At 43.0% G+C, this 27,521-nt stretch overlaps 1 protein-coding gene across 1 annotated transcript in view; it reads right to left on the bottom strand.

The window, feature by feature from the left end:
- Positions 1–1,902: 1,902 nt before the first annotated feature.
- Positions 1,903–27,521, bottom strand: part of LOC105929095 (kelch-like protein 29) — a 202,255-nt gene continuing 176,636 nt past the window's right edge. Inside the window, exon 11 of the mRNA XM_036147621.1 lies at positions 1,903–2,194. Within this exon, the coding sequence (XP_036003514.1) occupies positions 1,903–2,194 (292 nt within the window). The remainder of the gene's footprint in view (positions 2,195–27,521) is intronic.

The following is a 27,521-nucleotide window of genomic DNA, read 5'->3' as shown; positions in this document are numbered from 1 at the left end:
TTGAATAGAATTTAAAAAAAGTTATTTTTAGGGCTGGCTGGCTGTTTTTCCACATTCTGTTCTGCTCCATGGCATTAATTAGAGTGAATAGATACACCCTCTGTTATCATAATTAACTCCACTAGTTCCACCTCTTTGCACACCTTTAAATTTCTGCCTTCCACAGCCATTCTCTGCCAGATTGTCTTTGAGCCTCGAGTGAGTAGTTTTCCAGCGTTTTGTGTGTGTATCGCGCCTGTTCTGATCAGTTCTCTGGATTTTTTGGGATTCCCTGTTTGCCTTGCCCTCACTGGACACTTCATGGGCCCTCTGACTTTTGGACACGACCTTGGACTGTTTTCTCCAGCACGATTCCAGCCTAGCCCTTTGTTCCTGACTGCCTTCACCTGCCTGCCAACCCATGCACCCCAGCCCACCTCACAGACCCGCTCTCTGCCTCCGGCCTTATCTGCCTGGCGTCTCCTGCTGTGAGCAGTCTGCTCCTTTCTAGACTTTTGTTTGTCCAGCATCCAGTGTGTGTTTTAGTTTATTTATTAATAAACCTTTTAAGCGCAACACCCTACCTGGCTCGAATTTCGGGTTCTCTGATTTGCTGGATTTTGAGCCTGAAAAGAACTGTGCACAGTGCACGAGCACTATACATAAACATTGTTGTGCAATCCGCTGCTGGTGGTACCACGGATCTATCCCAAGATGGCCACAATTTACACAGTGACTATAAGAAGCATTAGACGGTCCTGCAGTGCCCAGCAGTAAAGTGACAGCTCAGATTGGTCAAAGACCAACCTGATCTACAGGGTTAGGCTTACTTAACCTCTTTCTTTTCACACTGCCGCTGGACTTGCTGACTTTCTCGGCTCCATCACAGACTTACTTATGTAGATGCCTCATTGAGCCATACTTACACGTTGATGTTACCATATTGGAAGTGGCATATACCACTAATCGCTTATTCACGTGCTATGTGGATTTGTACCAACCGATTCACAGTACAAACACGATCTACTGGCATTACCTTTCACAGGTAAGAACATATACTTATGATTGTATTTATTGGTTATAATGTCATTATAAGATTGTATGTCTGTGGGCTCCATTGCTTCTCTTTGTTTACTCAGTAGCTATGCTTATGTGCACAAAATCTCATAATCAGATTGACATGTATTCAGATTAAATGATCGGATTATACCATTTATTAGGGCACACAATCAATTAATCCGATCATAATGTGTGTGTATATGCATCTGGTTTTATTCAGAATATAACCACTTGAGCGTCTACCTGCATCGGATTATCAATCGGCACAAACCACCCCTCTCATTCGGATTACAATTTCATTCCCATTGAGCTTAATCCGATCATCATATTCCGATTGGCTTGTTTACATGACGCCTTTTTATTCTAATCTGCCCTTTATTACGATTACCTTTGTCCATGTAAACGTACCTAGTGTGTGCATGCGCAATATCGTACTTCCAGGTATGTCATTTTCTTGTGGTAAAAATGCACAAAAACACTTTGTGTACTAACAAACAAAACAAAAACAACGTACAACATAGCAATAATATATAAAAAGTCACCAGGGCATGATAATTTAATCGGAAAACCTTTGTATGCGACCAGAGTGAGCTACTGGCCTAGAAATTCATAAAGTCATACCACGTGACTAAAACCTCACCGATAGTGAAAATTGCTAATTTTGAGTTTTTATTCATTAGTGCTTAAAAGAAAGGTTTGGATTGGACCATTTCCAGCAAGATGCTGACTGGTCTGGTCAGATTGGGTAAAAAAAAAATTCTTATTCTGGCCAATATCTACATGCATATCTAGCCTTTGTAGCTTGAGGGATCATTGTAAACACAGCTGTAATGTCGATGTATTTCAATGATTCCTTGAAAAAAATTAGCTTAACAGACTACTTTTAAATTGGGAGAAAGTCAATTCTAGCAAAACCCAAAACACACTGGAACGATTTCTCACAGTATATTCACTTGTCTTACCAATCATGGGGGATTCAATGAAGCTCCAAGCATTGGTCTGGGGTATGTAGGACTGGAGAACGCCTGCCGAGCGCCCAGCCTCATTCACGCCCCCGAAAACGTAGATCTTTCCTCCGCACACAGTGGCAGCCGCTGAATGGACTGGCTTAGGAAGAGGAGAAACAGTCTCCCATGTGTTGGTGATTGTATCGTACCTGCAAGGAGAGGGACAACTTAGTACGCCTGAACGTTTACCCGCGTCAGACAAAGGCGCATGATGAGAAAGCAAAGACAGTTTATAGAAAGCCTCTGATTTTAAAGTTCCCACTGCTCCGAATCGCTGTGCAACGCTCGTTTTTGGCTGCAGAGCTGACAGATATAATTAGCAGGACGGCTGCACCGCCAGGGAAGATGAAAAAGCCCGACCATTACATACAATGACAGCAATTAAAGCAATTACGCAAAACAACATATGTTGGAAACTACCAGCCATTAGTCTCTAGAGTTGGGCTGAGTGTCAGCGCTTAGTTTTGGACTTTTTTATTTTTTTTCTTCTCCCACTGAGCCCTCTCTCCGGCAGAGACTTCAGCTGACCAAAGTAGGGATGAACAGATACTGTAGGATAAAGAGGGACTTACACCCACCAGTCAGCAGGAAGCACAGCCCTCCAATCCCACTGGATTCTGCCCTTTTCCCATTGGGGGGGGGGGCTTTTATTTCATCTGATATTTCTTACACTTGTACTTGTGTTTAGTGAGCGCCAGCTACACGGGTTAGCGTTTTGACACGGGCGGCGTTTGTCTCGAGGTTCCACGATTTGCGGCACATCCCCGCGTTCACGGGCCGCTGATCAAAGCGGCCGCGCCGACATCTCTCCAGCTGGAGCGCGCCTTATTAAGGAGGCGCAAACAGATCCAGGACCTGTGATTAAAACACGCATCCGTTTCGGGCTAAAGCAAACCTTCCTAATCAAGGATGTGTCTTTGTTGTCGAGTAGGGGGGGGGGGGGGGGAAATGTAATCAAATTAAAAAGAGTCTGAAAATCCCCTTCCAGTATCCCGCGCCCACCCAAACTCACACTTAAAAACACTTCAGGGATGCTTGGGGGGGAGAAAAAAAGCTGACTCTCTCCTAAAAGCATTTTTTAATCGGATTTTTCCACCGGGATCAACAACCTTCATTAGGCCACAGGTGTCTTTTATTATTCTTTTATGTGCTCATGTAACAGTATTTATTGCTACAGCCCCCGTGGCATTTCAAGTCAGGCTGAATTTAAATGACACCAGGGAGCACTACCTGATCCCCCCCACCCCTACCCCACCTCCCTTCTTACTAGAAAGAAGGCTTTTAGATAAAGTGCAAAAGGAGATGGACGAATTACCCCTTTGGGAATATTCTCCTTGGGGTTCTGATAATGTCGTTGGCAGCTGCTGCAGAGAGGATGGGCTTAAATCGACTGTCAGACGGAGAAGGTGGTGACACAGAAGCCACTCCGGGAGAGGTGGACTCAAAACACACTGAAGTACCAATTAGCACTGTTTAAACACGAACACACACACACACACACACACAAACAAGCCAGTATCAGATTGAGAAACTGAGCTCTGCCGAGACAGAGTAACAAACACATGTCTCAGTCTCCAGCAGATGTAATTACCCCTCAGACTAACGTCGGGCGAGCTTTGTAAATGCAAGGGTCAGACGCCGCTGAGTGATTCTGATTACAGGACAGACAAGAGTCCAACAGGACCGCTGCAAACAAGCAGACGCGACGAGATAGGACAGGAGGAGAAAAACGATTCAATTCCACACCCCTTAATGGGGTAGTTCAGAGTTTCTGAAGGTGAGGTGGTGCTATAAAGCTTTAAGCAGTTAATATCTTATGGGCAGTAGAAAACCCCTCTTGGTGTCTTCGTTTTGTATAAATCCAGATTAGTCGGTCCCAAAGGCTGAAGCTTAAATCTATTCAAAGAGTGGCCAACACCAAAGAAGACTTCTACCATCTTAAAACAACTTCGGCCTCAAAAAAGGCTAAAGCGGTTTTAATGAGAAACCTTTTGCTGCTTCTCCATTGGGGGGTAATTTACACAGAACCCAATGGATATTTATATGGGACTTGGAGGTCGGAGGGAGCGCACCAACAGGGATCTCCCCGTGTGAAGCAAAGTACTGAGGGCTGACCAGAACCAGACGGTTTTCAGCTAGATTGGCCACGAACGGTGATCAGCCAATCGAAAACTGAAACATCCGATCAGTCATTGAATGCTCGATGGGTAAGCAGGTCATGAGATGTTATTAGTGCCTTATAAAGACACAAAGTTAGCTTTTTATAGTAGACATGATCAGGTTTCTATGGAGAGGCTACATGGCCTCAATGGGAAGAGTGTCTGCAAAAGAAAAGCTGTAAGTTTGATTCCTAGCAAGCAGGAATCTACGGAGCCCTCGAGGGGACATGGGGATTTTTTTTTTTTTTTTGCATTACCTCGTAAAGTGCATGTTTCCGAAAAGTACATGCCTGCCACCATAGATTTCTGACGCTCGCAAATGCATTCAGGATTTTTCAGAATAAAAAGCTAGCAGATGCGTATAATCAAAAATTAACAGAAATGCAATTATAGAGCATTCAGTGTTGTAAGAAAGCCCACACTGTTTCTGGATAAACACATTATTGTATGAGTTAAGTTCTGTTCCGTTTTATGCCTCTTTCCTTGTAAATTTGAAATGTCCCATGCTCCTGAATGCACCATAGCTTTCTGACGCTGCACGTTTGATCTTCCACTTAAGACTAAGCTTTGCAGTTTCAAAACTCACGTCGGCTCTCACGGTTTATTGTTGTGTGTTAATGACAAGAGACCACAACAAATAAATCAGCCGTACCTCGAGGGAACGCAAAAACCTTTGCGAGGTAACGCAAAAAAAAAAAAAAAAATTCCCCATGTCCCCTAGAGGGCTCCGTAGGAATCAAACTTTCAGCTTTCAAAATGGCAGTATTATTTTTGGGTTGGAGTTACACTAAACCTTATTTTTTTTTTATTGTTGAAGCAGTTCTGCTGCTCATTCAATCTGCAAGAGATCAACTCTTTCAGAAGATAACAGGAAGTCTGAACGGACTACACCAGAGTTACTCTGCTTCATCCTTTTTGAGCTTTCAACCCATTTTGTCCTGGCGGTTAAATCCCGTCTTCTGGCAACTGCTCTCTGACGGATACAGTGTACAAATAACGAATGACAGTTTTGTTTTTGTCAGGACCGTTTTCCTATCATCTTATACTTCCTAAAGAAAAATCACAAATTCGTTTAAAAGGAGATCAGACATGAGACAAACACTAATCACTATCTTTAACAATTTTTGCTTTTTACATTGCCTCGTTATGTCAGACGGCACGGCATCACGCTCACTACCTGTTTCACACAAGGGAATCATCGGTGGCACACCGCCTCCTGCACTCATTACCCGTACAAATGATCATCAGCTTCTGTGACCACCCCACATAGGCTCGAAAAATGCCCATAAACCGCTATGAAGTGTTTCAGATTAGAGCTGTTTTAGGAAGAAACAAGTCCACTTCGGTCCTGGTTCCCTCTTAGACCAGCTGTTAGCCTCAGCCTCAGGGACCAACTAATCTACATTTATACTAAATAAAGATGCCAAGAGGGGTATCTACTGCAGGTTGTGACAGCTTATAACCTCTTAACATTACTTTAAAACATTTCAAACCATCCAATTAAAGCCTTGAACGATGTTACTGGTAAACAGATTCTGCCTTGGGAGCCCGCAGAGTAAAAAAAAAAAAAAAAAAACTATCCAACATTCAAATGAGGACACATTTCACAGTTAAAGGCCCAACTCTGTTACAAGCCCAGCTACGTAAACAAGCTGTTTCAGTAAGCTAGACCAGAAATAAGCAGCGAATGCTTCAGCAGAGCACCTATCAGGTCCAGTAACGGCCTTAAAAATCACGCCGTCATGTTGCAATGGGGGGGGGAACTTGTGATTGTTAACAAGCTTGATATTCATTAGCAAGACATTTTTAGCTGTACGATGGTGTGACTGAATATTTGAACAGAGTTGAGGGGCGAGCAGCTGCAGCCGGGCGAGCTGCAGAGATGCACGCTGCTTTCATTTGCATACCCCCAGATCTGTGCATGTTAAATTAGGCAAAGGTGGAGAGTTGGATTTGTAGTATTTTAGGGAAACAGAGGGTATTTTAGGGCCAAAATAAACCCCTGGCATTAAAGTTAGGGATAAAGGTGCTTTGAGACCGAAAACATTTTTTTTTTGAGTAAATGATTAGACGTCTCTGTGCTTTGGTCAGATTTAAAGTCCACAAATAATAATAAAATAAAAGCATTAAATAAACAGTGAGATTCCAACATGTTCAGATAGCGGCGTTTGAATGTAAAACGCAGCCTCCATCACTCAGAAGCATGTCATAGAAAATGGGCTTTAAAAAGGCCATTAATGTAAACACAGCCGTACTTTCATTCTGCCAGGAGGATCCGGGGTTCTGATAAAGAGAAACACGTGCAGGTCAGGAGAAACCCAACGTCTCCCGCTGCCTCTGAGGTCGCCGGTCTGATTGAATTCATTACGCAAGTGATTCGCCATTAAGCATTTAATATGAGCCGTGACATTGAGACTGACGCTGAGCGAGATGAATGCGCTCTGAATGTATCTGCGAGGCGGAGGAGACGGAGGGGAGGCGACAGATTGCCAAAACCAAGCTGCGCTTCGCCTTCCTGTGAAGCTGTTCCGCCCATTTCCTCTGAAGGTAGACGGAGACCCTTTTTCATCATCGCCGGGACACTGTAGGAGTTTATCCATCATCGTGTTGTGCCGCATCGATTGCGCTTCTTAAAAAATGTTTGTACACAACGACCGATCACCGCTTGAAGCCCTGTAATCGCGTGTAGCTCCTGACAGGGCTCGTTTCATCACGCAGGGACAATCATCTCTAAAATGCAGCTGCGGGATTACAACATAACAAAACGACGCAGGGATTGGGCGCTTTTATGATGCCTGACAAAGACAAAGACCGACGGGGAAGGGATTGTGAATAGGAGGAAAATGCCAGACTCTTGAGCATATTTTGGCTCAGAATATGTTTTATGGATAAAAAAAAAAATCAAACACACAAACAAAAACAGAGCAACGTTGCTGCTTGCTTTGCAATGGATGTGGCATGAGCCACATCCAGCATGTTGACAAATCAAAATCATAATTCAGAATCACGCAGGTGGAAGGCGACCCACGTGGACGCGGCTGTGCCGGTGCACGGCTGCCAGCTAGCAGCTCTCCGTCCTTTTTTCCGCTCACGGACTGGATGCGAGCCCACGGTTTGATAAGTACAGGTGGAATTGGACAGTTGCTGTGGAAAAGATGCTGTCATGTCGGTTTATGTTGACATCAGACGGCTTTGCTACATCTCCACCTGCCTGCCTGCTCCGAGCAATGCTAATGAAGACCTCTATCCATGCCTAATGTACCAATAGGAAATTACTCACACCAAATAGCAGGTGTTAAATAAAATGTCAGGGGCAAATTGCCTGAACTGCATTTTCATAAGCAGCCCATATTAATTAAGGAGAGGTGGACTGATTCAAAATGAAGCCAGAGGGTGTATTATAGTCATGCTGAAAAGATATTATAAAATTTGAAAGTTCCACGACATATTTGGAATGACCGGGTCCTTTCAGATATTCATATCTGTTAAACATTTTCACATTTAATCGCGTTAATAGTTCGCCGGCACATCTAAGGGTTCTCATTTTAAGATTTCAGTTTTGACTTTTTAAGTGTTGAAATGGTCTTGGAGTTCCTTATATAACATATCTTTCTGTTTATCTTTTTTTCAACGTTGGGTTTGGACGTTCCCCCACCTGGGACATCTCACGTCTCCACTAAGTGTGGAGCCCCTTACCCCCGTCCTGCTCTCCTCCGTTGGTTAGTGCCTTGACCCGCTGGGGCGTTGGTGGTCATCGGGGTTTCCGGGGCTGGGTGCTCAGTGCTCACCCCTGGTGGCTGCTTGGTGGGGCCTGAGCCCCACGGCTCTGTTGGTGCCCCCCAGGTGGGCGGGGTGCCCCTGGGCCTCGGGTCTCTGGGCCCATGGCTGAATCCGCCCCAGCGTAGCTTGCTTATCCCCACAGCTCCAGGGGGCTTCGGCACTGTGACTGTTTGGGGCTTTCCTGGGGCTCCTATCTCCTCTCCCCTGAAGTGGGGGAGGCAGCTATGCCTGCGTTAGTCCCTCTTGGGCTCATTTGCTCTGCGGACCCTTTTGTGCAACTGGGGTTCTGGTTTCCTCTTTGTCTGCCTCTGTGCTCTGGGTTGGGGGGGGGGTGGTTCTTTGGCTCCTCACAACCACTATTGAGAATTTTTCTTATGGATAATCCTTACATACACAAATGCATTCTCTCGCAAACACCTACAGGTGCTTACAGATTCACTTCTATACAGAAAATCTCTATTATTATCTTTAGCTGTCACTTTATACATCCCATATTAAATAATGCTGTGTATTCTTCAGTGATGGTATAGAGGCGTTGGTTTTTTGTACCCGTTCTTTTTATATCTTTCTTTGAAGGTGTAGAAGCAGACTCCGAGGATGTTATCTTGTTCTCTCCTTTTCCCCTCTTCTATTTGTTCACCTTTTCTCCTTTTTAGCATGTTGTCTCATCTTTTTCTCCTCTTTTTTTGTGTCCATTGAACTTGAAATAATCCCAGGATAAAATCTAATACAGCTTGGAAATTTAAATCAAGCGGAGCACTATGGCGAAAGCAGTAAGACTCCACTTGTGAAATTAAAATCTGTTGGGCTCTCTTTGGCATTAAGACAACAATTCTTAATGCTACACTGCCAGACAGGACACGTGAGAAAAAAAAAAAAAAACTCCCTCTGCTTGCAGATGTACCCAGGACTCGTCTCCCGACCCGAGGAGACGGAGCTTTTTTTATGTTGTTGCTCCCAAAACTCTGGAACAATCTTCCTCCTACTAGAAGGACTGGATGCGACCTTGAATGATTTTAAGTCCCTTTTAAAGAACACTTTCCAGTTGAGCACAAAAAATCAGGCTGTGCAGTTATTAGTGTTTTATTTTTTCTTACTGTTTTAGCAGTTCCTTTGATTTTGTCTGTTTAATTGTAGGCATTTGTGTGTTGTATTTTTTTTTATGTTTTTTTTTTTTAATATATATTTACGAACCTGTACAGCCCCTCGGCCACTCTGAGTATGTCAAGTCTTCAGCAGCAAAAAAGAAAGTGGTCAGAGTTGAAAATGTTTGAAAACCATGCATCACTTTTCTTCCAGAAAGGAGAGCAAAAATGCTCTCCTTTCTGTTGGTTTGTCACATGAAACCCCAATAAACTAACAGAGGTTTGCAGTTGTCAAGACATTGACGTTAACTACAAACGTAAACGTGCAAAAGCTTGAATTTTGTCATTTTACATTAATCTAATCAGTCCGTGGACTGCTTGTATAAGAACATTCAGCAGCAGCGATGCAAGCAGATGTCTTAGAAGTTTGCAGGTCTAGAGATCCGTGATGTGCGCTAACAAAATGCCAAGCGGGAAATACATCAGAAATAAGCTTAAAGAAGCGGCTGTTGCCACCTATTAACGGCACCTATTAACTTGGGAAGAGTTATAAACCACTCGGAGAGCTTCGCGCAGCGGAGAGAAACTTTCTTCCTAAAAAAGTACCACTGAAGACGGTCCTAGAAGTGGACATCCAATCACGTTTAGGCCAAGGTCAGACTGCAATGCCCTGAGAAATGTTCTAAAAGAACAACATGCCAGGCTGTCCAGATATGGATTCAGATATTAAAAGTTAAACCTCAGAGGCAGGAAGCATCCAAACGGTACTGACCTAGAGTTGATGCATTGGCAACAGAAAACCTTTCCTTAAAGGACCAGGTCAGGATGAGTGACGTGTTTAAAGTGTACTCTGAACAAACCAAAAGCCTTCTGGACCAAACTGGAGATGTCTCAACAGTGCTGTTGAGAAAATCCAAACAACCCCTGACAAACTATCGAGCTAAATCATGGGCTGTAGATTGTTCAGGTTTACTTCATGGCCACGGGACTAAAGCATCTTCCGGTCATTGCATTCACCACAAACTCCAGTAGCCATACTAAAGTATTTAGAGGCAACTCTTTGCCATCTGACAGCTGAGGCTGGCTGCAGAAGGGGTTTTTACAACCACGATCCCAAATCTGTAACAGAATAGCTGATAAGGTCCTACAGGTGCTCAATCCTAGCTCTGGTCCAAACTGCGCCTCCAAACAGCTGTGAGTGACCAGACGCCTGCAAACCTCAGCAATACTTTCTCAGTTCATTACTTTAATTAGGTCTAAAAGCTTTAGATCACAGTGCACACTTGGCCCTTTTGTGACATCTGTCTTCATTTTTTGCAGTATTCCTCGTTTAAGACCATGTAATTTATGTTTGTCAAAATGTAGACTTGAAAAGAAAAGGGAGTGAGCTCTTCTCAGCAGTAATGACCATGAAGATAAATGCATAAAGTTAAAATGACATAAAAAGGTCACTTAAAATGTGCTTGAAAGCACCTCTGTGAGATATTCATGTTTGCTTTTATTTTGTGTTATCTACTAATACAATAATGCACCATTACTGCAGTGTCCACACGGTGCTATAACTGCCCGCGGAAGACCTTCACTTATAATGGATTCAAGTCTCTGCAAAAACACAAGGGCTAAAAGCTGAATTAATAAAACTTAGGAGTCATGAGGCTGCTCTCTTTTCAACGTCCTTATTTTATCTGAGACAGCCAGCCCTAAGCCTGGCAGCCCTCACAGAGGAAGGGATTCTTTCCAAAAAACATCCTGAAAATTTGCTCGTTCTCTCTCTCCCTCTCTCAGATGGACACTATAGTTTTCAACAAAGCAAAACAAAGAGGACGCAGCGGACAGCGGTGTTCGAGAACTATTTTTGGTGACAGATTAATAGACATTAGATGCCCTCGCGGGTATTTATAGAAGCAATAATGCATCAGTGGATTTCTCTAAAAATAAACTGCAGCGTGCAAGTTCACAGTGGTTGGAGGACAAGCAGCACAAAAGAATGCAAACACGCCTGTCATTTACACCGATTCATGGAAAGTATATATATATATATATATATATATATATATATATATATATATATATATATATATATATATATATATATATATATATATAAAAGCAGAATGTCAAATTGCAGAACTGAAATGCTAATTCTACAACTTTAAAAAGCATCACCACATGAGAGTAGAGAGGATCCCAGCTATCATGAAAGTCTGTTATTATACTCTCTCATTCAACTACCATGACCAGAAGTGCACCAAACCAAAGCTTTGACAGTGTTGTTCAACAGCGATTTGATGCATATGTCGTAATTACTATATAGCATAGTCGCTATATATCAAAACAACTCCTAAATAATTTCAACATCTCACTTTTTTTTCCTTCAAATGCACATCCTTACTGATATACTCCTAAACAACAACCATTAATATATTAATGCGTTCATATCTATTTCAGTCTACCTAAAAAAACTGGAGCAGGCATGGACGTGGGCTTCACCAGCTGAGAATAAGTCACTCTGGTGATGATGCAGGAAGGCGCAGACAATGCAGCGTACAAGCAGCAATTTGCCCCTTGGGCCCTCGCTTTGTAACATTAACTGCAAATCATACGTCTGAGTCATAGATCAGAGAAATTAATGGATGCGCCAAGGTGTCGGTCGCTGCGCGGGACGCATTTAGATCTGCTCAGCGACGTCCAACGTGAAAAAAAAAAAAAAAAAAGCCATGTGCCTGTTTTCTTCTGACTGTGGGCCAGCGTCAGGGTTAAGTGGCTCCGAGTAAATATAATGCAGATTAACATAAAAACAGGCCGGGGCGTCAATAACAACATGTTGCAGTCCCCGTTGGTCTCACGCAGCATGAGGCCACTGCGGCTACAAGCCGATGGTCCATTCCCGCCCCCTCTAATGCCCGCCTGTTCGCCCTCCATCTTTATCAACACAGACCGCAATCTAGACGTCTCCAAAAACACACAAATGAGATGCAATCTAATCAGAAAGGAGGCAGCCGCGGCAAGGGAGCCAGCGTGGTTAACTGAAGTGCACGGTGAAGATGGCGAAGCGAACCTCCCTCTCGTCGTCGTCACTCGTGATAATTTACAATAGATGGGCTGGCTGTCACTGAGATAGTGACATGTATAATTTCCCCGGAGACACAAACTCCAGCATTTATAGCAGAAAGGAGGGTTGGGGGTGGGAGAGAAAGAATGAGGAGAGAAGAAACACAGGGGCTCCATAAACCTCAAGACTGCCAAAAAGAGCCATTAAAAGGCAGAGGAGAGCTTCACAGCGCAGCTACAAACAGCCAGGAGTGACATAGCAGGCCCCGACTAAACAATCGGGCCGCGGCGCTCGGACCAAACTTTAAACCCTCGACTACGCTCGGACCCCAGAGGTCCCGCAGCAGCGCGGTTCAGAGCCGCTTTAGTTGATTTTACTTTCCGTCTCAAAGGCGCTCAGCACCTGCGGAGAGGAGCGGATGTTCTAGGTTGTACCGACTCATGCCCTTCGGTTGCAGACTCGCATCAAATCCTCGCGGCACGCGCCGGTAGGAAGATCTCTGCGCGATCCCCAGTGATCGGCTACCCACACACATCCTCAGACGGGTTTTTAAAACTCACTCGCTGCCTTCTAAGTTTGTTTATTGATCCGACTCGCTCTTCCTGGTACGAAGAACTTCATCTTTTTTATTTTTCTTACGTTTGCCAATTATGCAGCTGGCGATTGATATCTGAACAAATGTGGGTTATGCGGGTATTCGCAGCAGCTTCAGTTTCAGGAGTCACGACTAGAGGTGATGGATTCGAGGTTTATTTCACTGCAAGCTAAGTTTGGGGCTTTTACAAGCTGTAACCTACAACCATGAAAACTAACAGAAATAAACCCTCGAGACGCATCGCTCTGTGTGTAATGAGTATGAAGAGTCTATACACCTCTCTTAAAAGTCCAGCTCGCCGTGGCGTAAACATAATGAGAGCGTGATAAATTATTGCAACACTTTCCCCACATTTAATACCACACAGATAAATAATTCATTCTCTTTCATGAATTCATGAAGTCATCCACAGCTGTCTCAGTAGGATCTTCCTGACTCGTCCCCATTTGTTCCCTTTGGGGTTACAAACGATCAGAGGGACGTGTTTGTACAAAAGCTATCAGTCAGGAGCAGGGGACCAAACGTTCCGCAGCGTTATTTATACGCGATGGGACAACAAAGATAGTCACCGGTAATTGGAGGAAACAGGGACAGCGACGTTACAAAAAATTGGCCATTGAAAGGACAAGATAGAAGCTGGGCTGAGAGGACGTCAAAAGCCTGACACCAAAACGGAAGGAGCTGCGTTTTCTGAGTTCGGCACGTGATTATTCTCTGTATTCTCTGTACGTCTTGGCTCAGGGTTATCAAGAAGAAGCCATTTTTCCCCCCGAAGAAAGCATCCGAAGAAAACATCCGTTATGATCTAAAGCAGGGCTACCCAATATGGGGGTCGGGGCCCCACCCAACCCCTCCAGGGGGTCACGAGATGTCGAGAGATGATTTGATGCTAAAAAAGATTTAGTATTTCCTTCGTTGTGAAACCGATACCAAAGTATAACTTTACAAGATGATCGGCATTCCTCATTTTAACCCAGGCAGGACTTATTTTTTATTTTTTTGGAAGAGTTCTTTATTCTCATAATTTCCAAAAGTAGAAAAAGAAATCCCACCCGCCAAAAGTGGGTCGCCATCTCTGGCACTGTTATTTCGGGGGTCGCAGGCTGGTAGGCTTGAGAACGGCTGATCTGAAAGGAGCCGAGTACAACGCAGCACCAAAGGAGGTGGCAGCATCATGATCCCATCCTGCTACTCCCTGCTACTTCCTGTAGAATAGTAGCAGCTATGTTTACACGGACACAAGTAAATCAAAGTAATCGGACATATTCTGGTCAGAATAAAAACAAATTAAGTAAATATGCCAGTTGGAAAATTTTGATCGGATTGAGCTCAACAGAATAAAACCGTAGTCCAAATGAGACGGGTGGTAGCTTTATTAGGGAGGACCATTCTCCATTCTCAGAACCAGGCTCAGGTCCATTCTGGGCGCTTAGAAGACACAGAGCGAACACATTTCTGTTTTTTTTTTTTTTTTTTCAGCACAGACTAAGTACAACTTTATCTGATTTTTTAAGGACATTTGACAACTATGCATATCAGAGTGCCTCTATTCTGAATAAAGGCTGGTGCATGTAAACGCACGTCATGATCGGATTAGTTGATCTTGTGCCCATATAGACGACGTATTCGGATTATATTTTTCTGCTTCAATCCGAACACATTTTAATCCGATCAAGGATTTTTGGCCTGTAAGCACAGCTAATGTCCATTTTCTGCCCTTCTTCTTGACATCCAGCCGGCATCTGAGTCTCCCTGTGCACGCAGAAACACTCCCACCTGCCTGACAGCAGTCTAGATCAGGGGTCACCAACCTTCTTGAAACTGAGGGCTTCTTCATTGGTACTGTGTCATACAAACCAGTAAACCAGTACAGAAATGATAAGATCATACTTAGTTAGCAGGTTACTTGAAGGCAACCATAATACATAAAAGAAGAGTAATTTCAAGCACCTCTCCCTTTTAAAGTCTCTCTCTCTCGCTCTCTCTCTAGAACTTACCCTCTCTTAGCCGGCCTGTTTGACTGGCCTTGTAGGAGCATACGTTTGAATCTGTCCTTGCCAGTGGTTGCTCAGTATCTCAACACACGACGAGGACATCATGTCTATCATCTCTATCCGAATGCCTGACAGCACATGTCAAAGTCTACTGAGAGAAAAGGCTCGAGGTCAATAACCCCTGTTTACTATCATTTAGAAATCAAGTAAGTTTTAAAATAATCAACGGTTAACAGTAAATAAAAAATATATATGAAAAAATTTAATTAACTTTTGAGTGTGTCCAACATTTAATGTGAGTGCAGCGTTTTGTACGGGAAATTTGATCCAAATTCCTGCTGCCCGTCTTTTAACAGAGTAAAGGCGGTGAGAGCACACCGCCCCAGTATTGGCTGCCTGTTACTTTTAGGCCTTAAAATTTCCCTCTTGGCTGTTAAATGTTCACATGGTCTGGCGGCTCATCTTCCTGAGCTCCCTACATGGCCGTTGTCCTTGTGGAGCTCCGACATCTGAAGATCAAATGCCCTTGGTGCTTCTTAGAGTCTCGACTTGAGACCGCGGGAGGCCGAGCTGCAGCTCCTAAACTCAGCAACGCTCGCCCTCTTTCTGTGAGTTCTGCCAGAACCCTTATTGAAATAAGTCTCTTTTAAAATCTCATCTTTATACACTGGCTTTTAGCTCCAGCGAGCATGATCAGTACGCCAGTCTTTGAAGTTTGTTTCGCCTTTTGTTCATCTTTAGTTTTTATTGAGTTGATTCAGTGGGTGGCCATTGGCTGCCTGGTGGTATGTTAAAGTGCTTTATAAATAAAGTTTTCACTGATTGTGATTGCACGCTAGAGTTTACAGAGTGATGACTAAATGTGGATACCAAGTCCATTCTACTGTAATTTGTACAGATATGATATATTGTTATTTTTGAAACCTTTTTGAAGCACGTGTGCCTCTGATGCCCAAAGGAAACATTTACAGCATGCTTAGATGGTGTAACCTCCATTTGTCCTTGGTCCTGTTTAAGCTTGCACCTGAGCGATCGACCAACTCCCCCCTGCACCAGTCGACCTTGGAAGTGAACTTTTCCGCTGATCTGGAGTCAGTAAACGGGTCAGAAAACGTTGTCCCTGTTACATTTTTCCACATCATACATTTTATTTTTGTTTGTAAATAAGAAGTGGTCCTACATCATTGAACCTGGTAAAATAAAGGCAAAATGAATAAAGAAAATCTATCCTGTATGAACGCCTTGTGCGGTTTGCGTATGATTGCATTTTTCCAAACGGCCAGAAAGCTCCTGGCACTTCTAAGGTTTTTATTCAATTTGAATTACTTTGAATTTGAAATTAGTTATTTTCATTGTTTCCTGGTTATTAATATTTCTGTCCTCTGTAGTATGTCGGTTAGAATTAGTGTTACTTTGATATACTTTGTTTTAGATCAGTAGTGGCCAAATACTTGGCTAACAATACATTTGTTGATGGTATTTTTTTTATTATCAGCTCTTGTTTCTTTTTAGCATATAATTGGAGGAGTCAAATTTCAGGCTGATTTTATATTCTGAAACCAGAAGAAGGTTTACAAATCTTCTGGTTCTTTCTTTGAGTTTAATACACGGAGCTCACTGGAATAAATAAATAAATCCGTCTTTAGACAGATTTTGACAAGTTATTAAACTGATTGATTAATGAACATCATCAAATATAGTTCAAAGTTCACTAAAACAATGAAAGCGTGATAGTATTTGCCTTTTTTTCTGATTAATAATTTGTCCTGCGCCAACAATAGACTCATTGAAATGACATTAGCGGTTCATTTGTTGTTAGCAATTAAATGCATGCCTTTCATAGCCTACTGAACGCATTGAAAATGACCATGATCAAAGTTGTTCAGTTCATGAAGAATATGATTTCTGTCAAAACATTTGGCCACCGCTATATCAATGAACAAATCACAGGTGGATCTGAGACCTTTTTACCTGCAGAATATCCTCTTGTCAACATCCAAAATGCCAGCTGATATTAGCATTTTGCTGAAAGCAGGCATCATTAAGCCAAAAGTCTTCAATACAAAGTCATCCATTTGCAGTGCCATGTTCAGCCATGGTTAATTTGGTTTCCACAACGCCACTGGTAGAGGCAAGGGGGAAGAGAGGGAACAGCATTTGTATGTGAGCGCATCAATCCCTCATAGCCCTCTGTGTCCTGTCAGAAGTAATGAACTGAGAGCTTGTGATTTGGCTGCGGGAAAGCAGGGCTACTGTGTGAATCAGCTCCAGCCTGGAGGGTGTTCAAAACAATTTGCACACATATATTGGCATCATTTGCTTGCATTAACATTTTTCAGATTTGCCCAGAATGTTCATTAGTAGCTAGGTGGGGGAGAGAGAAATACCAAAAAGGCTGCGGTGAAAGTGGAAATCCGGTTGAAGCGGCGTGCCGAACTTTCGCGGGAAAATTTGGCCGGCGCTCACAGAAGTCGTTTGCAACGTGCACGTGGGACTTTTATGCACCGTAGAAGCTGCTTTGTGGATACTCCTCTTAAATCACATCGTCTGTAATGAACCCTCCACTCCAACCCGGGCAGCGTCTCTCTGATCGGCGAGGAAACGGGAAAAGAAGGGAAGAAAGCTAGAGAGCTCCGGCCCCGTCGACGCGTCTATCAACAGCGAACGTGAGACGGAACATCCATTTTGGAGAGAAGGAGGGGAGCGCGTGTGTGTGGGTGGGTGGGTGCGCGAGGACGGAGTGAGAGTCGATCTGTGTTGTGTCAGCTGCCATCTGTGTGTCAGAGCACATCGCAGAAACTGTGAGGCCGGCGCCCACACCTTCAGTGTCACCCTGCTCTCTGTTGGGCACCAACACTCACAAAGCGCCGTACCCCCCCCCCCCCCCCCCCCAACCCCCTCCCCCTGCTCATTTTGGAAGATTTATATTAGGACATGTAGGCAGACATTAACAATCCCAGGAGAACGTTGCAGACGCTAGAGAACATTTGCTTTCAGTCGGTAATTAATCAGCATTGCCTGAATGGCACAAAGGCGCCGCTGATGTCGTTACGGCATCTCGTTTAACAGGTGATTTGACGGTTTACAGTACAGCTTTGTCGTTCGTACAAATGTCCTCAAACGATGCAGGAGTAACTTGTACAAACCCATCTTTTTGACACGGTCTGAGTCACAAAATATATCTCTGCAGATTTGCCTAAGATGAAAAAAGCCCCCCTCCCCAACCAAAAAAAAAAGGAAAAATCAAACTTTGTGACAGTTCATTTGAACTCATTTGCATGCGCCTCTCTTCCCTGTGTTGATTTTCTTCAGCTGTGACAGCTGTTTGTACCTGTGTTCTCTCTCCCCAGGTTGCTAATCAATGTCTGACGGTGAGATCTGCAGAGTGCTACCGTGCGGAGCGGTGTCTCGGCGCCGCTCAGAAATGTAAATGTCGGGTATGGGGAGCGCGTCGTTTTTGCTGACAAGCCTGAAGCTTCATCAAGAACCGGGACGCAGATCTAACAGCGGTTGCTTTGGATTTTAACACATTAAGTGGTTTTGCACATTCAGCAGCAACTTGAGAACAAAATACTTGTTCAGAAACGCCGATGCGCCGCTTGTTTGCCAATTAGGCCTCGCTAATGCACTCGTGGGTTTGATGGCAACTCCTAGAGGAGGTTAAAGCTAGCAGCAATGGCTTTAAAGTTCACTCCTTATCAAGTTTTACCACAAAGTTAATAAATACATTAACCTGTTGGAAACATAAGGGAAACTGAACTGCATCAATGCTAACACAGTCAGTCTAGCACAAGCTATTAAATCTACCAAATGTAATGGCTTATTGCGGGGAATCATCTGAAAACATTGTTTTTTATTCTCTAAAATTGAAATTAAAAACTGAAGTAATGTTCAATTCAGTTTCAAAATGAGCTACGGAGAATGATTATTTGCACAGCTGGAGTTGTGCAGGAAGCAGGCTGAAGATGCGCAAGGGCCATATAGATGTATGAAACGTAGATGTGCTGTCACAGAAAAACAAATGTATGCAAGGGGGCAAGAGATCCCACCCTCTATCATTAGTTCTTAGGCAAAAATAAAGAAAAGCTTTGAGTGAAAAACTAAGTGACATTTAAGAGAGGAAGCAAGAGAAGGGGCTACTAATATAATTCACTTCAATACTTGATCATCATCAGAGTGAACACACCTCTATAAAAACAGGAGTTAATTCAATCTTCTGGCGGAGCATACAAAATGCCAAGGTGGATGGGCTGCAGCAATTCTTGTAACTTCCCAACAATCTCAAAAGCCTTATAATGTCATTTTCAACACAATATGAAACACACCATTTTACAGGGAGAAAGATTATTTACTAATGGAAAATATTTAAGGTCTTCACACGGGTGGATGTCCAACCAAATTCTCCACAAGGTCATTCCTTCAAATAAAAACCCAAGAGTTACATCCTAGAATATGTAAGCCCCAGTTAGCTTGATACAACTAAAAAAAACTTTTTTTTTTTTTGTTCAAAATGCACTGACAGCGTGATATCTGGTATTTGTTTAAGTACACTTGAGGTTACATTTATAAAATTTGGGAAACAATATGGGCCAGGTGATTTTATAATGCCCTACTACGTCAAACCCAAAAAGTATTTCTTGTATTTCCTTATTGTTCTTTTCTTTAAACTGACTGTACATCCTGGACAGGCAGACTTCAGGGCTGCTATAATTAATGCTAGAACTATTCATAGGCTATTTTCTCTCAGCTTTTTTCTTTCTTTCTTGAGTTTTATAGGTAGTCTAAATAACTGATCAAAATCAATAGAGAAACTTCTTTCCTGGACCAATATACCGTCGATAACTGCATGTACATTTGGTTCGAAAAAATTAATGGTGCCGTACAAGCACAATAATAAAAGCGAAGTGTAAATATAATCTGTCTTATACAACGTCTGATACAAACAATTCATTTATAACCATCAACCTTCATGGCAAACAAAAACTCATTAGTTGACGGCTAGAAAGTCATTTATCTTTCTTGTACGTTGATGTGTTATTATAATTTGGAGCTGCAAGAGACCGCCAGCTGGCTAATCATCTGAAATATCTAGGTCTACTATGACTACAAAAGGGAGGAGAAGAATGGAGCTCAAGTTATATTCTGGGCATGTGCGTCTTATTTGCCGCGCATACTCAGTTTATGCAGTGATCATACAGTAATAGGGCAGTTTTAGCCAGCTTATCGCTAAGCACAGAGTCTTTTAGAAAGAAAGACAAAAAAAAAAACAGCAACACAAGCGGAGAGCTACACCTAATCACTTATAGCCAAAAACGTAAAGGCAGCTATTATTTTTTTATTTAAAATATACATGCACACATTTAATGCAAGTCAATATGGTGCCATTTCAGCTGAAGGTATGAAGCTGTGCCGGCCCTTTTGTCGTTGAGCATGTGGGTTCCTGTGAAATGTAATGCACATGGCCGTGCAATGACCATCCACATAAAGTCCCAACTGCACCACACTGCAAAAACAGAACTAAACATAGTTAAACATCTCTTGAAATTAGTGTTTTTGTCCTTGATTTGAGCAGGTAAATAAGATTATCTGCCAATGGAACGAGTATTTTGAGCCCTAAAATAAGATAACTAGATATACTGCACTTGAAATAAGATGGAGATGAGTTGTTCCTATTTTAAGTGCAAAAATCTTATTCCATTGGCAAATCATCTTATTATTATCTTACCTGTTCAAATCAAGGATAAATGCACTCATTTCAAGAAACTTTTAGTAATTTTTAGTACCGTTTTTGCAGTGCACCAGGCAGTTCTTCTCGCACGCTTCAATATGCTGCGCACACTCGCCAATGTAGATAAAACCCTTATTGGTACGGAATTCAGAAACATTATCGGCTGAATGGTGTTTCTAAAGTCTAATTTCTTCGACGTGGATAGGCCGCACAAAACGCAAACATGCTAAAGTGTCCTTAGATTTGAACTGTGAAAATAGCAGCTCGAGTGGGCGGCATGAGTGCTGTTGGAAATATCAGCATTATACCAGAGGCTTAAATTATCTTATTTACAAGAGAAGTGCATGCAAGTTATAAGCAAATAAGATGTAAAAACAAAACACACACACACAGAAAAAAAAAATGGTTGTTTTTGTATTTCAGAGGAAAGTGATGTGCTGGAGTGTGGTGCTCGCATTAACATTTTGTCTTTCATTGTTCGCCACCGCCAGTGAAAAGAAGTGCTTTTATACTGTAGGATCAACATTTTATTTGATCGTATTGAAATAAAATCCCCCACAGCGCAGCGGGGCAGCTGTCAGCACTGTTCTCCTGATGACCAAGAGGAATCAGTTAGAACGGAAAAAAGCACAAATGCAAACGTGTTTTGCTATGATTGCTCAGTCGCATGAAAACGACAGTAACAAATCCATTAACGGCTAGGGGAAAAAAAAAAAAAGAAAGAAAAAAAGGCTGATGTTTTTGCTCAAACTGCATCCCATTTCTACTTGGAGGTTCAAAGATGGGGAAAAAAAAAAAAATCGACAGTCATTAAAGTTTAACCTGGAGAGTTGGAGGGATTTTCACCAGCTAGATCTGAAAAATCCAATATGGCTGCTTTGCACATGTAAAAACAAATGATAACCGCCGTAATATCATTACTGTACAACCTCTGTTAGAGATCACTGCTTGACTACAGGGAATACAAACTGACAGCCTGCACAGTTTGCAGCGAGAAGCTCCTGGGCTTAAATCCCAGCCCTGTGTGTGCTCTCTTCAGGTACTCCAATTTCCTCCTACAGTCACAGAATAGCCATGGAAGGTTTATTGTTCACTCCAAATAGCCTCTGAGTATGAGTGTGTGTTTGCACGGTTGTCTCTGTGTTGCCCTGTGCCAGACTGGCGACCTGTCCAGGGTGTACTCTGCCTCTTGCTCAATGACTGCTGGAGATCAGCCCTCTCCACCCTGCAAGGACATCCAGGTACATTAAATGAATGGACGGGCATTCTTTCATACCTGTAAATCCTTTCAGTTCTTTTTGTTCAATAACTTAACGACTGGGCTTTTTCAATTGATTTGTTCGACATTCTAAGTTTTGAATATTAATTTCCATGATAAACGTGCCACCGCTACATGACAACGGCTGCTCAAACAGGGACCTTCAGGATCACAAGTGTGCGGTGGAGATTCTGAGGGCCAGAGCTGAAAGATTTCCTGACTGATCTAGAGTAAAAGGATAAAAGTATGCATTCCTGTGCAGCTCCTTTAGAAAAGAAAATTATTTCACATCTGGTTGCGTCGCTGTTACACTTAAGGCCTTCATCTTTAACCGCTATGTTGGTGTCCAGTCTAGGAATTTTTATTAGATTTCTTTCACTTTCTCTTTTCTATTGTTGCTTAAAAAAAAAGAAAAAAAGAACACCCCGGCTTTAAAGGATAATTGGAGGATTTTCACACCTGATCTAAAATCTGCAGGTTGTTGCTCTTTTCAAGTAGTGACTCCTTGACTGTAGAATTTATTTTTATGCAGCCTTGGCAATTTTAAAGCGTTTAAAAAGCAGCTGGAGACTTTTTATTTAGACAAGCTTTTAAGCCGAGAGGACATTTTATGATATCATTATTTGTTGTATTTATTGTGGCCATTTCTTTTCCCATCATTCACTTATCCCCTTTAACTGTGATGCTGACATTCATCAGATAAAAAGGCCATGTAGGTAAAATCTACCTGTGTTATTGCACTGCAGCCACTTAAAAACAAGTCAACCTGCAAGCTCTTCTCACAGACTTTGCCAGTCTGAGGTGACCAGCAGAGCCTTTACTGGCAGGGCCCCTAAAGGATGGTTCATGCTTTACGCGTGGAAATGAGACCTGCAGGCACAACATCTGCAGCATTTAAGCTGCGTGCGGCTTTTCCTTTGAAGTGGCACTATTCTCCTAAACTCTAGAGGGCAGCGTTGTGCTCCCATGCCAAGCGTATTACACCCACTGAGCTATATAATACACTTGAGTGCTGATTTTGCCGAAAAACTGAAGTCACTGGCCGCCATCTTGCTACTCCCTACTCTCACAGAATCCCATAGGATTTGGTTGCAACAACAAGCAGTTTTCTGGCTGTGTGAAAACGTTTCACAGGTAATTCTACAGTCAGTGGATGTACTAACACTATCAACTACTAGAAAAATAGGTGCTGAAATATTTTACATGTTATTCATATTATATATATATATATATATATATATATATATATATATATATAAAGTATGTGTATATATGTATATATATGTATACACATATGTAAATATATGTTTTTGTATATTGTTATTTATATATTTATAAATGTAAATATATATATTTAAATTAATAAAATGCAAAATATTTCAGCACATGACTTTCTCAGTACTTGATAGTTTTAGAACATAACACAAAAGTATATGACATTTGACATTTTAAAAGTCCTAAGCCCCACCCTGAACATGAGAAAAGCCTCGTTATTCGATGCTGTAGTGCACATATTCCTTAGTTACTGGGGGGAAATAGGGAGTACCAATATGGCGGCTGGTGGCTTCAAAGCGATTCGTTCTAACAGACGGTGATTAGCACTCCAGTGTATAATATAGCTCAGTAATTACACCCCACTGCACGTAAAAGTAGAAAACACTGTTGTTTCCAACATTTTAAAGCCTCTTTCTTTCTGTGGGCCGAATCATAAAGATGTCTAGGTGCTGGACATTCCCGCGTAGTTAGGAGTTTTCCCAGGTGTGCGGAACGGAAACTTTTGGCCGTTCGGAGGGGCGTGGCAACCAAAATGACGTAACATGGCAGCACGGACCTCGCGGATGTGTCGAGCGTAAACCGGGCTTTACTGGAAAAGGGCCCCAGGCGGCTGCATACGTTGCCTTTATGGTTAAAGTCCGTGCCTGACCCTGAAGCCATGAAGGACGTCACTGCCTGTAGCAAGCGCTGATGTTGTAATGAAGGTCTTTAAAACTTTAACAGGCACAAATCTTTCAATATTCCTCTGTTTTTACATCTGAGAAAGGAAATTGAATATAGACGTGTAAATAGAAAGGAGATTTAGAAACACAAAACAAGAATGGTACAAATGAAGCTACTCAAAAGAACCCTGATAACATCAGAGCCATGTTATGGCACATGGTAGCTTTTGTTGGGAGTGTGGGTAAAAAAAAAAAATAATAATCTTGATTAGATAAGGATTCACAGCAAAACAAATTGAAAAACAGCATTACATGTTTTTCATAGATTACATCTACAGCCAAGGAGAATTTGACTGATTTTACACACAAGTCTGTGTTCCTTTTGTCATTAACCACCGTACAATTACAACAAAAGCACACAGCAGCAGATCAGAAATGGGACGTTCCAGTGGCATATTTTTTTTTCTTTTTTTTTTTTCTCTCTGGTGAGAAACTGGGTCAACTGCTGTCAAAGAGGAGAGCAAGGAGTGACCGAAGGCCCCAGGAATTACACTGTAGTAAACTACCAGGGCTGACGAAAAGAAGAAAAGTTCAAATGTGGAGAAATAACAGGCATTGAAAATAGTTGCACCCTCTCAGCCATACTAAGTACAACTCCATTCTGCAAACTAGCATCTTCTGTGACAGCCTATGCTGACGTTCAAGAAATGCAGCTGTTACAGTTTTTAAGCGTACATGTTAAACAGTTACATAACGATTTGATAATTAAATAAACTGAAAAACAGGGATTTTATGCTGCAGAGGGAAAACTACAGGTAATGTGAGCTTTAAAAGCAAAGTCTGGCTCGTTAGCTTAAAGCAAAAATATGCAAAATATGATATTTTATGATACTTTCCTGCACATTAGCTATACCACCGATTTATACGCGACGTCTTAAATCAAGCAGCAAAGGCCCCCGATTTAACCTCTGAATTGCTTCTTCCATCATGAACTGGGAAGTCTCCTGAAGGGCAGCCCTGTTGTGCTTGTTATTTGCTCATGGCACACACATCTGACAGGCTGGGTGCGATGACATCTGGGGATCTGATGGAGTCTCGGTCTCTGTATGAACAGCCTGGGAGTGCGCTCCGTCTGACAGACTGAAGTCAAGGTCGGTCAAGAGACGCACGCGGAACACACTCCACTGCCGTCGCTGTCGGAGAGCGCGCTCGCGTGATCACACACACACACACACACACACACACACACACACACACACACACACACACACACACACACACACACACACACACACACACAGGTCATTAACTCTGATGGATTACAGCACATTTCGGACTAATAACGGACATACTTTTACACAGGACGCGTGGATGCACACAGACGCGCAAATCGGACTATGGGAGCACATATAAACACAGATGGACACAGACCTGCCACCTCGGTGTCACCTTCAGCTAATCCTAGGGAGACAGAGAGCAATCCATCCCCCGGCCCCCGCAGATTCACCCATAATCCCCGAAAATGAACTCATTCAGAGAACAGGACTCCTTCCTGCGTGCCTCGGCACACAATCTGGCCGGCACGCACGCAGACGGACACGTTCCGTACGTAGGAAAAGCTCGGACGTGCTGTACGACACCCGTGTAGACGTGAAAAAGGCACCTTGAGGGGACCAGCAAGGAGAGAAGTTTGGGGAGCAATGATGAGAGTGCGCGCGAATATTCAGAGTCTGTAAGGGCGTGTACGTGTGCGCGGACGCAGATTTAATTGGATGGGGAATGTCACGTAGGACAGGAGACACGAGTGCTGTCGGTGGTGTAGGTCGTACGCCAATTACTGCTCCTTCACTCTTCAAAACTAGATGGGAGATGGAAGGCTGAGACCTCACTTCATTACCAAAGTAAGCTTCTGTGTTTATAGCAGCCAAGTAGGGCATCGCTGTGGGGGCATGTGGAGAGAGCGTGTACGGAGCCATGAGAGAGAGAGAGGAGTCTTTCCTTTTCATTGTGACATCTACAGATGGAGACCTGCTGCATCGGCACAGCTGGCTGGAGTGATCAAGAAACTAAAAGCCATTGATCACGTGGAGTAAGGGCTGGGGAATGGAAACCCTGCTCATCTACAAGCAAAATACAGCCACTTGTATTCACACTCATGTATTCACACTCTGAAGTTTTTTTTCCCCACATTTTGCATGGTTACAACCCATACTCCGATGCATTGTGTTGGGATTTATTGTATGAAACATGTCGTGCATGCTTCAAACATGTCGTGCATGCTTCAATGCACAACATGAAGCATGTTGTGCATTTGTGTTCAGCCCCTCCAAGTCACGACTCAGCAGAGGCACCTTTTGCTGCAAGTACAGCTAAAAAGTCTCGACCAGCGTTGCGCATATAGATTGGAAAAATAAAATCCCCCTGTTCCATCCATCCACCCATTTTGCAAAACACCTCAGGCTCAGTCAGACTGGATGGAGAGCGCCTGAACAAGCTACAAGTTTTGCAATTTGATTTAGGTCTGCCTTAGACTCAAAGGTTAAGAAGCTATTTTGTTTGGGTTGCCTCCGAATGTTACCGTTGAAGTTTGTCTTATAGCTTGACCTGCTGCTACTATTCCTCTAATGTTTTTTTTTACGTTCTGTTCATGTACACAGCATGTTAAACTGTCTTGTTACTGAAATGTGCCATACAAATAAACTTGCCATGCCTTGCTAGACACTTTGAAGATACCATTCTAACACCTGATTATGCTTTATCTATGGCTCAATCCGTCTTAGTTTTCAGCTATTGATAGTGTTTTGGATATATCTTAGTCTCCCTGGACCAGAAAAACCTTCTTCTTCTACATGAAACACCTCTGCGTGTCTTTGACTCTTTTTAGAAAGGTTTGTGTAACAGTTGCCCCCGTCAACGGATTCTTCCACGTCAGAAGTGAATCTCTGCAGCTCCTCCAGAGTATCATTGATTCACTCCCTAACCCGGAATGTCACCTCAGGTCAACTGCGTCTTGAAGGTTTGATGTGGAGTGCACACAGGTGGTGAGGGGTGGGGGATGGGGGGGGGGGGGTGTTATGCGGCCTTTTGCAGTTGATTGGATTTAGTGGTGTGAGAGAGCTTTGTAGATTTGTATTAGTAATAAAAACAAATCACCTATTAAAACATGTTATCATTTTTCTCTCACTTCAAAATTATGCACCTCATCGTGTTGCTCTTTTACAACGAAATGGGTTTTTAATTAGATTTTGGCAAAGCAGCGGAACTAATGTATACACATATTAAAGGTGAAAACCAAAGTTTCTTCTGCACTCTTCCTTCCTTCACAAAAGAGTCCTCACCTTGACTGAACACACACACACTGACACACACAAGGGACAAATCTATATATATAACAAACTAACCCCTGTACCTCCAGTGTTGATCCGTCCCTGGGTGCTGAGGAGGGTGCAGTGTCTGGAAATTGGAAAGGGTTGCCAGAGCTGTGCCGCAATGTGACTGCCAAGCATCTCGGCAGCATCTGTCACATCCTAAACATTGATAATTAGCCAGCGGTATTGTGCTGCATCGTGAGGAAGTGGAAGACGGGGGTGGGGGGGGGGGGGGGGGGGGGGGGGGGGGGTGCAGGGTGGCGTTCAGAAAAAGAGACTATATCCAGTGAGCGCACGTAGGGGGATAAAACGCAACGCAAGTGTTTCTTTCTTTTCTTTTTCTTTTTTTTTGAGGGATGGAAGACGAAAGAGAAAAAGAGGGGAGAAAAATGGCCTGGTAAAGGCTGAAAATTGTCTGAAGTGCCAGCCCATCGTTTATCAGCGTGGCAGGAGCACACGCGGCTCGCACTGCTCATTACCTGCAGTGTCTCCCTGCCTTGTCTTAATACCGTCCTCAAAC

The sequence above is a fragment of the Fundulus heteroclitus genome, chromosome 15 (assembly GCF_011125445.2).
Source record: "Fundulus heteroclitus isolate FHET01 chromosome 15, MU-UCD_Fhet_4.1, whole genome shotgun sequence".
In the NCBI taxonomy this organism is placed as follows: Eukaryota; Metazoa; Chordata; class Actinopteri; order Cyprinodontiformes; family Fundulidae; genus Fundulus; species Fundulus heteroclitus.
The sequence above is the reverse complement of the archived record's forward strand: the minus strand, read 5'-3'. Positions and strand labels throughout refer to the sequence as shown.